We start from the raw sequence: 14,463 nt of genomic DNA on the forward strand, positions 1-14,463 counted from the left end.
CATGCTTTCATAATTTTTAAACGCAATATCGTCCCCTCCCTCTCTTCTCTTATGACGTGTTTACTGGCGCAAGGGTGGGGCAACCTGTCACTCACATGAGATCCACCAATAGCAAACCACAACCGGCTAACCAATTCCCGATGGACTGGACAAAATCAAGTCCTGCCCTAAAAATGTTTCTTGTTCTTAAAGCTGTTTGACTCGGATATATGTCAGAATGGAGAAAAAAAGGCTATTGCATAGATTCATGTGGACTTTAAGGTTTGGTTAGCAGCAGTAAATGATCATTTTTAATGTTTAAGAACAGAAAGACACTTAAAATCAGACACACCTTTGAATAAAAGTGTCTGGCTGAAGTCACTGCGCTGGTCTCTCTGACATACAGCTTGCACTCTGAAGAGATACAGGACATCTGGAGACACAAGTGTGATGACTGCCCTCTGCAGGAGACATACGACACACCATACATTTTAAAAACAGTACAACTCATAAATGGCAGAAATAGAAATGGGATGGTTCAGAATCACATACTACTCATATTACATTTGCAGTATGTGTGCTGTGAACAGATATGCATGCAAAACCCAGATAGACCATTTTTTAAAAAATAAATTAATACTGTTCTTTTGAACTTTCTACTCATCCAAAAATCTGAAAAAATATATTTAAAAAATATGAAGTATCTAAAATATTAAAAACTGTTTTCAGTATTAAATAAATTACATTTTTAAATATATAATAAAATAGATAAAAGCTAATCTAAATTGTAATAGCATTTACAATATTACAATATTTTATTTTTGGTAAAATAAATGTTGCCTTGGTGAGAAGTGTGTGTGTGTGTGTGTGTGTGTGTGTGTGTGTGTGTGTATGTACAGTCAGCGTATTGATTCATGATTCGGATCGCCAATGTCACGTGATTTCAGTGTCAATCCGCTGATTCATGACCATTTGAATCTTTATTTGAGGTTTAAAAAAACGCAGAAGAGAAGACAATGCTGAATAAAGTCGTAGTTTTTGTAATTTTTGGACCAAAATGTATTTTCTAATCAACTAGAGATTCTAGAGATTCTAATCAACCAACTGATGTCACATATGGACTACTTTGATGATGTTTTTATTCCCTTTCTGGACATAGACAGTATAGTGTATATACACTTCCTGTCTTCTAAAGATGAACAGAGGTCTTACGGCTGTGGAACGACAGGGTGAGTCATTAATGACAAAAATTTCATTTTGGGGTGAACTAACCCTTTAAGTGTAATTTAGGCATTTCTTAATGTTGGACACAGTCAGAGTGTCCCTTCAACAACTACACACAAATCCAAAAACCTCATTACACAACACACAGTGACCAGATGTAAATCTGACAAGATCTTATTTTCCAAACCCGAAATGTCAAAGCAAATTTGACATCTGCCATTATTATTCGTATAAATTGACACTTATTTATTGCCATGTCCTGCTCCATCTTTCTGCATTCATCAGCGTCTCAGAAATAGATAGATATTCATTTGAATTCCATATACGCAAAGTTGGCCTTGATTCGCTGGCACAACCTGTGACTGTGCTCAAAATTGAAATAGAAATGTAATTGTAGCAGCAAAAAGATGAGGGAGTCATGATGGGATGTAGAGTGAAAGAAAGTAATTGGACCTTAACCGTGGCAGTTATATCCCTTAACTAAATCCTAAAAAAGACTGACAGCACTCTTATCAGAAAAATATTCCTTCAGTCTTGTTGTCATGCATACTGTGTGTGTGTGTGTGTGTAAGGCTGCTCCAATAAGGTGACTGACAGACATGGGTGCAAGTCATTCATTAGACTTGAGGGAAGAAAGACAAAATGCTGTCCAAGTCCATCAAATCGATGAGAGCAGCCCATCCATCAAAATTATGAGGGAATGCTGGGAACCAGAAGACAAGGCCCAGGCTACAGGTAGTGACGTCATGCTTAAATTGTTATATCAAGGGTGAAATTACAGAAATATACATATAAAAATGTTTCACTTAAATGAGCTGGCACACAACGGCAATCAGACCCCTGCAGCCGCTGTCTGCTTTAGTGTCTTAAGCGCTTACATCTTCAGACAAACGTAACCTCGACTCGGATAAACGGTTGAGCTAAAATCGGGACTGATGCAATTACGGCTTTGGGAATGAGGTTTGCGGTGGTTTATTGACACAATAAATGTGCTCTTTTGTAATGATCAGACTGCTCGCCCTTTCATTGTTAAGAAGCTTACCGTGCTGTGTTCGCTGCTTTGCGTGAAGGTCTTCTCAAAAGGCATTTCATCCTTTACCCAGCTGTAGGAGACAAGGAAGCCCACTATAGGCGGGTGGTAGACAGCTGACGGTCTGTCCCAGGCCAACACAAGTGCAGTTCTGTTCAGTGGATGAACCTTCATGTTGTCAGGGATGCTGCTGCAGACTGGATGGAGAGAGGAGAAGCAGAGCGATGAGATAAGACTGATAAAAGCAAGGAGGATGAAGGTACAGTTGTTCTCATTTGATTAGGGATGTGTGACTGGAGATAAACAGGCGGAATTATGGCTCTTCAGCAGCGGGAGCGGAGCCAGATCTCTGCCACGCAGGTCCACAACTGCAGCCCCCAGGTGAAGCTAAATCTTTTATTGCTGTCTGACTCACCAAAGCGTTCTCACTAGAAACTGCTTCAAAGTGGAAAATAATACATGAGTTCATCTCAATCTGCCTCCAGGCTTTCAAACAGCCTTGCGTGTCTGTGGCCGTGTGCACTACTGTGGACGCAGTAGGAAGTCTGAGAGTGTGTGTATGTGCAATACCCAGTGGTGGATGAAGTACATGCTAGTTAAAATGCAGATACACTGATGAAATATTACTGCAGTGAAGAAAGATACACTACCTTTTAAAAGTTTGGGGTTGAAAAAAACAAAACGGTAATGCTTTTGAAAGAAGTCTCAGTTGCTCACAACGGTGGAATTATTTATCAAAAATAATCAAAAAAATACAGTGAAACAGTAATACTGTGAAATATTGCAATACAATTTTTTTATTTGTTATCAATCTTAATATTTCATTCCGGTGATAGCAAAGCAGTCAAATGACCCATGAACCTGATCTGGTGCTCAAGAAACATTTATTCTCATTATTATTGCATTTTTTTTGCTGCTTAATATTTTTATGGAAACCATAATTCATATTGTCAGGATTCATTAATGAACATAAAGCTCAAATAAACAGCATTAATTTGAAATGGAAATCTTTTGTAACATTATGAATGTGACTTTATAAATTAAGTAATAAATGCCGTAAAAATTTTACGGCATCCTTCCTGAATAAAAGTAATAATTTCTTCTTCTTTTTCAAACTTTTAAGGAGTAGTGTAAAAGTGCTGCTCTTAAAATTCTAATAGAAACAAATGCAAGTGTTTATTTTTAAATGTTCTCAAGTGTAATGTAAAAAAGTTAATTGCATGATATGCAGATTAAATAAATCATAATTAACCGCATATAAAGTAATAACATTTACAAAGAAAAGCCCTCAACAAATGAATATAAATCAAACATATTGTAGCAGTCAAGTCTAATGTGCGTTTAATTATATCATTTTGTGTGACTTTTATAGCCATGCTGAAAGCAACAATGGATAATTCACCTCAGATCTTGAAAATAAAGCAAAGGAATGTTCAAACTGTCAACCAAGTGTGTATTTTTAAAATATTAATGTAATATTTATTTCAAAGAGAGACACTCTTCTGATTGGATGTGATTTGTGATTGATTTTGTCGCGTTGTGTCTGGTGTGGACAGACAAATTGCTTGCCGCTATATATTGCATCATGTCACATCTGATTAGGAAAGGGTGTGAGGAGCGTTATCATGCACAAGAAAACATATCGCACCATGTTGTTTCACTCGCTATTGTTTCCAACATCCTTGTTACTATGACCTCCTTGTTAGTGCTTTTTTGATTTCACAGCCATTACAAACATGAACTGTAGGTTAGTTTAGCAGCAAAAAAGTAAATCCTAATTAAATCTACCCTAACCAGGCTTTCTACTAGGTATTTAGCTATTCATCCTCACAGAATGTGAATCTGCTGATATGACAATCACGACCAATCAGTAAATATTTGCAATGTTGCAGGTCAGAACTGAGGAGCTCAAGGTCACCTGGAGTGCATGCATTAACTGCTGCATGAAATTAACATCATGTTTTTCCTGTTAATCCCATACCTTTGAAACCAGAGTAAAGTTGTTTTTAATTATGACTACAGAACTGCTGAAAAGATGAACAGATGTCATTTTCACAATTGACGTCACATATCACAAAGATCACTCGGTGGGATGTGTTCTTGTCAAACTGGGCGGACCGCACAAGTGGCGTTTGATAAGGTCATTATGCCAAAAGCCTCTACTCTTAATGTGCGTATATCAGCATTAGCGACCTGTCAACAAGCCTGTGATAAACATGTCTGTGAAACGAGAGGGAGATCGCAGGAACACAAGAAGTGAAACGAGGACGAGGGGGTGATTAGTAAAAGGGCATCTGCTGTGGAAGTCGGCCTCGAGAGCTCTGTTAGCACGGGTGACTCAGCGAGAGCCCATTATTTTCATCAGTTCAATCATCAGCATGCTAATGACTGCCGCCATTACTGTCCGGCAGAGATAACACTGAGTTTGATGATTCAAATTGACTATTCTCATGGCGGTTCTTTTAGGTTATGTAGTCAACAAGCTAAGAAGTCATCACTGGGAATGCCGACAGACAGTAACTCTGTGCGCTTCACAAGTATATTATAGTTACTTGAAATAGTTGAACTAATCACTTATTCTTTATCAACCAATAATATCAAGTTTTGTATAAATCTTATATGATTTGCAACTTTTTGCATCCGTTATGATTCGCGTCTTGTGTTTAACTGACTCTTAGTTTGAAGGGTATTCTGGTTCCTGTTGTTTCAGTTTTTGCCTTCATGAGATTAGTTCTTGTGTTTGCCTTGTTTCCGTTCTCCTTGGCTGTTGAAATCCCCCTCTATACCCTAAAATAGGGCACTATTTAAAGGGACAGCCATTTGTAGTGGTGTCCAAAACCAAAGTGGACCTTAACGAGTGATCTTATTCAATGATCTGCAATAATTGTCATGCAGCGAATTAGTACCCAGAACATGGCACACGCAGCTGATTCATCAATTCATTAACTTTCCAAACAGCTGGTCCAATGTGGATATGGCGTAATATCCTACTGGTGTGAATTCCATTTTAATTGACTATTAAATTGTTTAATTATCCAGATCGTGTATATTGACCTTACCGGAAGTGAAGTGCTTTCCAGGCTGTTGGATATAGAATTGTATTTGAGGTAAAAAATTATATAAATACGGCTCTAAGAAATAAATACGGATTTCTGACACAAATTGATCGTTTTATGTCTTACGATATCAATGTGTCTTCATGAGCCACAGGGCTCTTTATGCGTGCTGTCTAGTTTTTTTTTTTTTTGCTCTCAAATTTTCATTTTTGGGTGAACTATTCCTTTAAGGTTTATACATATTTTCAATTACAGAGTTCAATATAAATATTTCATTACTACTGGAGCTGCCAGTTTGCTAAGTTTCAAATAATGATTAAACTGCAAGCACAAACTATGCAAAAGAGGCAGCCCGTAAGTGTCTGAATGATTTGAAATGTCCCCTCATTTGTTACCATAACTAATCACTCACACCTGTTCCTTGTTCCTGCCCTTTTTTCACTTGTGTGTTTATTCCCCATTGTTTCTTCTGTTCTTGGTCTGGGGCCTATACCAGGCCTTATTAGTACCATGATGCTGGTCATCAACGTTATCTGTCAACTCAGGCTTTGATCCTGAGCTCATGGAGCGCATGCACATGAAAGTATAACATCAGTAGTGAACAGCCAATCATATGCCTTGAAACACAGATAAACTGTAATTCAATTCTCACAAGAGAATCAGTTCAATTTTCCAAAGATTATGAGATTATAAGTACATTTATGCATTTACACAACAAGAAAATATCTTGCTATATCAGGGCAAGTGAAGTGAGTTTATAGAGTTAAAACTTACAAGCTTATATCTTCATCATGATATCGCCACAGCGAATCATCTGCCTCCATCCAGTCCTATCCTCTGTATCCTCTTCTCTCAGACCATCCTTCATGTCCTCCTTTACTACATCCATAAACCCCCTCTTTGGTCTTCCTCTTGACCTCCTAGCAGCTCTAACCTCAGCATCCTTTTAACAATATATTTACTCTCCCTCCTCTGAACATGTCCAAACCATCTCGGCCTCTCTTTGTCTCTAACTTTGTCCCCAAAACATCTCACATGTGCTGTTCCTCTGATGCACTCATTCCTGATCCTATCCATCCTGGTCACTCCCAAAGAGAACCTCAACATCTTTAGCTCTGCTACCTCTAGCTCTTCCTCCTGTCTGTTCCTCAGTGCAACTGTCTCCAAACCATACAACATCGCTGTCCTGTACACCTTTCTTTTCATTCTTGCTGGTACTCTTTTATCACACAACAGACCTGACACTTTTCTCCATCCATTCCAAGCTTATATAAATAATAATAATATAAATCATATAAAATAATTATAATAAATAGTAAGAATTTCTGGCCTTAGCGACGGCTATGTAGTGACCTTTAATTTGAAGTAAGTGGAGTGACTATTTCCTCAGTGATGTGTCACTTTGCTCACAGCCGATTGGTCCAATTTCAGTTTAAGATCTCTTACACAGAACATAACCTGGCCTGGAGCCGAGCCACTTTCATGGTGCCTTCAACCCAGGGTTGGCACAAACTAAACTGAAATATACCAGTTGAGTTCATGGTATAGGATCATGGTGTTGTGCTCTATGGATTTTTTGTGTGCATTTGTTTTAGTTTCTGTTTTCTTCCTTCTCTAGAATATCTTGTTCCTTGCTTGGACTGTTTTTGTTCTCAGCCTGGCTTTACTTTTGTTGTTTTGTTTAAACAAATGTTATACTGCATGTGGATCCAACTCTCAATTTTTACTAAAACAGCCACACTACAGCAGCAACACTGTTACCAAAGTTTTAGACATGTATAAATGCAGTTTTTTTTAAAAGAGATATATATATAGATATATATATATATATATATATATATATATATATATATATATATATATATATATATATATATATATATATATATATATATATATATATATATATATATATATATATATATATAGTTTCTCAGTAGTTACTAATACATTTTAATTCCCTATACATAAAAAAAATATTTGTTGAAACTTGGGGAGTTATTAAGTCAGAGATGTGTCACTTTGCTCACAGCTGATTGGTCAAGTTTCAGTTTGAGATTACTCAGAGAATGTTAGCCTTGGAGCATAAGTTACTACGGCGATGAACACCGGTTAAAAAAAGCAAAGCCACATTCATGGTGAACTAACAGGGTGAAATGGTTGAGACTGGCAAAGGCAATTAACACTTATTTATGTTAAAAAAATAGACCTTGGTTTGGTTAATTGTTAAATAATAGTTTTTAATTACTAACATATAACTAACAAAATTGTACCCTATTAAAGGAGAGTGCCACAAAAGAAAGCATTTGAAAAAAAAAACCCACAATGATAAAAAGATGCATAATTGCAAAGGGTTTTTAAAAGTGCTTGCTTCATAAACACCAGAATTTCTATTTGGCCACACAGTGTTCAGTTGTGCGGGTTTATTTTTAGAGGGAATATTAATGGCGATTATTCCGCCTTTCAGCTGTGTTGCATCACTCCCGACTTCATCACAACCAATAGCAATCAATTCCCTCAGCCGGAGAGGAAAACAACGCTATCATTAACGCACACAGTACACCGTCCCCCAGTTACTGGGCTTGGCTCAGAGCGCTGCACTGCTGTAGTCACTGCATTAATAAATCCTATTTATTCAGTCTGTCTCAAGAGCAATGGATATCCCAAAAACAACTAGCTTTGCACTTTATGCATGACAAATGAGAAGAAACCCAAACATGACGCCTATGAAAAAAAAAAAACTTAACTATACTTTTGGATAAGATAAATAATTACAGTCTCAGTTGTAAATGGACTGATGTTACATTCACAAAGGCTGCGGCACAAAAGGCTCTTTCCTGAAATGATCATGGACACCGTTAAAAAAAAGGGAGTTCACCATTTCCTAATGATAGGATTCTAGAAGAAATAAAAGCACTTATCCATCTTCCTTCTTGATTGGTCGGGCCAATTTTAGGAGCAAAGGCATCATACCTCGAGAGGATTCTGTGTCTGCAGCACTGGCCATGCTGTCTGTCATGAGGTCGGGCATCCAAGCATCCATCAGAGCTGATTTGAAGATTTGCCGCCTGTCGAGATCTTGAGTGGGCCGATGGTTATTCCTCAGGTAATCCACGGACTTCACATGATCCTGCTGCTCTGTGGTGAAGATGGAGTAGAACGCCTCTAGCTGCATCGAGAGAGAGGAAGAAAGAGAAGGGGAAAAAAGGCAATTTATTTGGGCCAAGAAGATGTAAGAAAGGAGATAGATAAGTGTGTGCTGTGTATGACTGTGTGCTCCTGAATAAAGCAGGTTGCAAAACCCCATAATTTAAACCATGTTAGCATTAAAAGCCGCGTACATATCCAGTTGCTAAGGTGTTTTAAGTGAAGTGCCGAAGTACAGTAAGTGATTTCTGAGAAACACTGTTAAAAGTGGATCGGACCGAGCACCACAACACACTTGTAGCCAATCAGCAGCAGTGTGGACTCATGATGGGAGAGTGAGCAAAAGGGAGATTTGAAGAAAGAGAAAAGCTCAGAGGAATATCACTAGAAAGTTATGATCAGGCAAGAGCTTTAGGACCTGCGTTAATATTAGAAAAGCTTTCCAGCGCTGGAGAGACCCAAGCAGAAAGGCCTGAAAACGGATGCAGAGGTTGCGTTGTTTCTGCTCCATATGCGAGTAACATTGGTTTTCCTATGATTCACAGAACCAAGATATGCAGTTGTTGTGATGTCAGCTATAGTAACAGGACAGTTTTGAGTGTCACTGTTAGACTGGAACTGGTCTTGTCTTCGATCTTCACATTATTTTGCTTTGCTTCAACTATGATAAAGAGGCATCCACTCTTGCATTTCATGTTTGTGCATTTTGGGGGTGGAACAATGAAGGGAGGGGTGTGTTTTTTGAGGGTTGATTTTTAATATTAACAGTGGGTGTCTCAACCAATTCCCGAGCCCGTGAATCAGTATATCGTATACATGAATTTGGGCACTGGTAAGGACAGTAAAGGGTGCTGGCTCACTACACAGGGACAGTGATGACTATTTCCAGCGACGTGCATTGTACAACAACGTATTATTGAACAGCAGCAGAGCTGATATTTTTCTAACATTACTTGTAAAGTTATTACATTATGATACTTTGCTTGTTACTTATACGTGCAACATTTCAGACGTAAATACATTATAAATGTTAGCCAGATTGTGAGATTTATTACCTGTCTTGTACTTCCTGAAATATAATAAAATAATTCTTTATATTTTAAAAAACATATGGCGTGACGTTATTGGCTATTATGTGCAGTGATTGGCTCACTTGATTAAAGTTTGGCGCTTCAGAACTTCCGTTAAACAAATTGAACATAATTGAGCATAAATGCACCCTGGGTTTTGCAGTGCATTGTGGGACTTTTTAGGGAGTGATCGCTTCACTGCCCTGGGAGGATTCTACGATTGAGACAGCCCTTAAAATGGCCGACTCTCTGATGAGTGATCTGAATACTTCTCAGAAATAGCTTACTGCACCTTTAAGAGGATTTTGTCATTTTATCATTCAACAAAGTAAAAAATCTAAGCCTGAGACAATGTGAATAATATAGTTTTATTATTCTGTATTTTAATAATACTTAAAAAATATATTATTATTATAATTATTATTACTAGTCTAATTGTTATTATGACCAATAATGTTACTATTTATTATTATTACAAACAAACAAAATCACTAAGGAGGCACAGATATGAACATTTTGGCCGATAACTGTAACTTTATATTTGAAAACAGGTAACCAATACATTGGCAGATAAATCTAAATCCACTTTTTTATTTAATTTTTGAGAACTGATTACAAAAACAAACAATTAAAAGCCATGTCCCAAGCACACAATTGTAATGATGTTTCTCATTGTAATTTTATGTAGCACTTTCTGATATTTCAAGCAATTTAAAACCCTAATGGTAAACAGTGTGCATATGAAGTAGCCTAGAAATCTAGACGCACCCTAGCGGCAGCAAATCTAATCTGCCCGTGTCGTTTAGCAACTCTCAATACCCTTCTGAGCTGTATTCGCCTAACTCTTGCCGGGCCAATCACATCATGAATAGAGTCGGTGGGCGGGCCATAATGACGACGGCTGAGTTGCGTTTGCGTGCTTCTAGTAAACACAGAAACTGGCGAACGGCGGCGGTCTTTCAAATCAGCTTTGACCGCGACTCTGGAAGACTTGGAGTTAAGCTTTTCTCTGAGAAAAGAACAAGGAACGGCACTGAAGTCATTCTTAAAAAGGGAGGATGTGTTCGGAGTTTAGCCGACCGGATACGGCAAATGTTTAATCTATCAACTAGCTCTGCTTCACCTTCGTTGCTCTGGTTGGTGTAGCGCTATCCTATCGCGTGCAGAGGGAGTTTGAAAGACAACCGTTTATCCGCTCATCGGATTGAGCTGTCAATGGTGAGTTTCCAGACCAAACATCTTGATGTGGGTCTGGCTTGTCAGGCTACATATGAAGTGACTCAGCTGATGGAAAGAATTTTCTTATCGGCAGATAATGATAACAAAAAATTACATATATCGGCCCATACTGATATCATGCATCCCTGAATTTCACTAATATTGGCTAATGCAGATATGGTCACAGATATACTATGCATCCTTAGAATAAATGCATGTTTGAAAAAGCACTATTACTGGTGAAGATCAGCACCATTTCCATATATATATAGTGTAATGTACTTTATCAACACATATAGCCTATACATAAATTAATGCATATATTTGTTTAGTAAATCTTCTGCACCATCTCATTTCCAGAACCATTTGAACACACAGCAGATGAGTCACACTGCTAGTGTAATTTTGTCTGTTTGTGTGCATGCTTGCAGATGGTACAAATATGATACAGGAGAAAGAACGCGAGCCAATTTCAAGCATAGTGCACACAGCTGGATATGAAACATGATCATATGAATGTGATGCGCATGTATGCATGATTATGTGTGTGTTCGCCAACCTGGTGGTAGGACAGGTAAACAGGCCGGCTGAAGACGATCCACTCCACAACCTTACTGCATGGAGGTGTTGTGAGCGAGCCAGTGTAGCGATAATAACTTCCCAAGGATGATGGCAATAGAGCCTTCAGTATGAATGAACCAAGGCTCGTTTCCTTCTCTGTTTAATAAAAGACGAATGAAACATGAACATCGAAGTACTATGAACATTGAAGTACTATGAATCGAAAAGATGTGCATAAGATGCATTTAGTGGATATTTTATCATCTTATTGTTAATTCTTTAGGTATTATAATGAATGTCCAGGTTTGTCTTTCTAAATATCAGAACTAGGAGGGTGGGCCAAGTTTCTAAACAGCAGATGTGAACATGTGTTAATAAACTTTTAGGACCTTGATAGTATTTTCAAGTACCATTCAAAAGTTTTGGGTCAGGAAGATTTTGTTTTGAAAGAAATTAATAATTTTATTCCGTAATGATGCATTAAAATGATCAAAATTGACAGTAAAGACATTGGAATTCAAATAAATGCTGTTCTTTTGAATGTTGAAGTTTTTTAACACTGATAATAAGAAATGTTTCCTGAGCACTACGTGACACTGACGATTGGAATAATGGGAAATAATGAAAATTCAGTTTTGCCATCACAGGAACAAATTACATTTTAAAACACATTAAAATAATAATTAAAATAATTAAATAATAATTAAAACATTGTAATAAAAGTGTACATAATGACTTTTACTGTATGTTTAAGCAAATAAAGAGACAAAACTTTTGAACAGAATTTGAATTTTTGAAATTTTTTATAGCACAACTGTATCCTTGATCCTGAATTCTAATATCTCATGATATACACACCATGATCTTGATTCAAACAGAAAACCTTTTGAAATTCATGGTTCTTTTACTAATTCTATGTGCTTAAAAATATCCTTAAAAACCATCCACTTTTCCTCTATTAGAGCCAATATGTTGTTCTGAAGAAGCTATAATGCATTATAACCTTTTTAATCTCCAAAGAGTCATATGTACTGTATATGCAGTACAGCAAAAAATGATTTAAAAAAATCAAAAATCTTTTGCTCAAGTTAAAGTGCTCTATTTATATTATTGATTTTTATTTTATTATAGGTGTGCACTCTTTACATTACATTACATCTACGTTACATTTACCGTGATGGACCACCCGCTTAAGACCTGCGATGATGGGCTCAGCTGCAATGTTGTCTCTCTTCGCCACCTAGAAGAAACACAAACGCAACATCAAATTAGCAATTATTCTGTTTCACTGTCCATGTTAAAGAAACACAAAAAAGATGAAAAATCCTACTATTATCGAACATAAGTTTCCCGTGTTCGCTGCTTATGCAACATTAAAAACTAGAGCATGCTGACATAAGCACCTTTTATTCAGGTTGATGGAGAAGCTCATTCAGGTCATAGATGAAATATACTCACTTGTGCTCTCTGAGGATTCATTTGGTTGAACTAGGTGGCAATAAAAGAGCCCAAGGGAGCCACCAATACGGGAGCTCCACATCGATTAACTATATAAAACCCCCAGGAACGGACATGTCACACTCCATATGACACCATTCGTCTAAGCACTAATAGCGGTAAGCCATAACACTGTCACATGTGGGCGAAAATGTTTAAGTCCACGGCGTAGGTTATTCTTTCACCGTTTGGCAATGGATAAACATAGGACACACCTGCGTTCCACTTTCAGCATGAAGAATAGGCCTGTCACATTAGTTAAGGTGTGTAAAAACGTACTGTATATGAGAGTGTGCGATGCATGTTGTGAATGAATGGTGAATGAATGTGGTGCCGCATGGCAAAAGAGCTTTTCACGGATCATCACACTGACCTGTTAAGCCTCTTTTTCTCTATATATTCGTATGACATCCCTGAATACTAAGGCTATGACACCACAAATCTTATTTTTGGCTTGACTCATTAGAAAATCCATGAAAATTGTGCTATTTACATCCTTGACAAGAACATTTGTCACAGTTGAAAGAGAAAAGTAAAAAGAATCCAATATAGGAGACACTGTGTTGGTAGGAGCTCAATAGTATGTGTTTTTGCTCAGTGATGTCACTTCCTTCATCTCATTCCTCACTTTGGAAAATCAAACATAAATGAAGCTTGTATTTGTGTTAGAGCACTTATATTAATTCTTCTACACTACCGTTCAAAAGTCAGTAATACTTATCTTTGACAGATATGACATTTTATCCACATTAAATTGTTCAAAACAGTACAGTAAAGACATTTATAATGTTACAAAAGGTTGCTATAGCTGTTTTTCAACCTCAGGGACTTTCCTCAGGAAATAAAAACTCTGTGGTGGTACTCTGTGTTTCGACAGCAGAGACCAGGAACTTTTAGGAGTGGGACGTGGGCGCTGAACATGCTGATTGGTTAAGTTCACGCAGCATTTTGATTGGCTGACTTCATGCAGTATTTTATTTCAAACAACATTTTCAAAAGTCTGTTGCAGTAGTTTGTGCAGTAAGAGACAAAATCGGGGACAAAGGACAAATCGTTCTGGGTCATTTCTGTGGAAATGCAGCTTATTTCAAATAAATGCGGTTCTACTCAACTTTCAATTCATCAAGTAAACCTGCATTTTTTGTAACCGTACAACTGACTGATAATAATAAATGTTTCTTGAGCATCAAATCGGCTGATAAAAATTCAGGTTTATAAATACAATTTTTCAATATTATGAAATGGAAAACAGGATATTTTAAATTGTAATATTTTTTCACAATATTATTTACTGATAAGTTAAGTTAAATCTTTCAAAAATATATATATAAAAAAATCCTATTTTTATTTTTTTAGCTGTAAAGTTAAATCCTTCTAGGAAAGTCATCCGCTTACTAAATTGATAAATGTCTCATTATGCAGATCCAGGTAGAATCACCACAGAAAAATTAAAGTATGCAGACCTTTGTGGAAAATATGTAAAATAAACCACAATAATTTCTCTAATATACTGATAAATAAAAATGTTAAAGAGTTAGTTTACCGCAATATTTAAATTATGTCATTAATTACCCACCCTTGTTCCAAACCTGTAAGACCTTCATTCATTTTCGGAACAATAATTAAGATATTTTAGATGAAATCTGAGAGCTTTCTAAACCATCAATAGGCAGAATTAAGG

At 36.9% G+C, this 14,463-nt stretch overlaps 1 protein-coding gene across 1 annotated transcript in view; it reads right to left on the reverse strand.

Moving 5' to 3' along the window:
* ca16b (carbonic anhydrase XVI b) overlaps positions 1–14,463 on the reverse strand; it is a 130,159-nt gene that overhangs the window by 20,407 nt on the left and 95,289 nt on the right. The window contains exons 6-10 of the mRNA XM_067460260.1: positions 12,459–12,525; positions 11,284–11,441; positions 8,263–8,458; positions 2,246–2,430; positions 332–440 (exon numbers count right to left, since the gene is read on the reverse strand). Coding sequence (XP_067316361.1) covers positions 332–440; positions 2,246–2,430; positions 8,263–8,458; positions 11,284–11,441; positions 12,459–12,525 — 715 coding nt within the window. The remainder of the gene's footprint in view (positions 1–331; positions 441–2,245; positions 2,431–8,262; positions 8,459–11,283; positions 11,442–12,458; positions 12,526–14,463) is intronic.

Source organism: Pseudorasbora parva, chromosome 12 (assembly GCF_024679245.1).
Source record: "Pseudorasbora parva isolate DD20220531a chromosome 12, ASM2467924v1, whole genome shotgun sequence".
NCBI classification, from domain to species: Eukaryota; Metazoa; Chordata; class Actinopteri; order Cypriniformes; family Gobionidae; genus Pseudorasbora; species Pseudorasbora parva.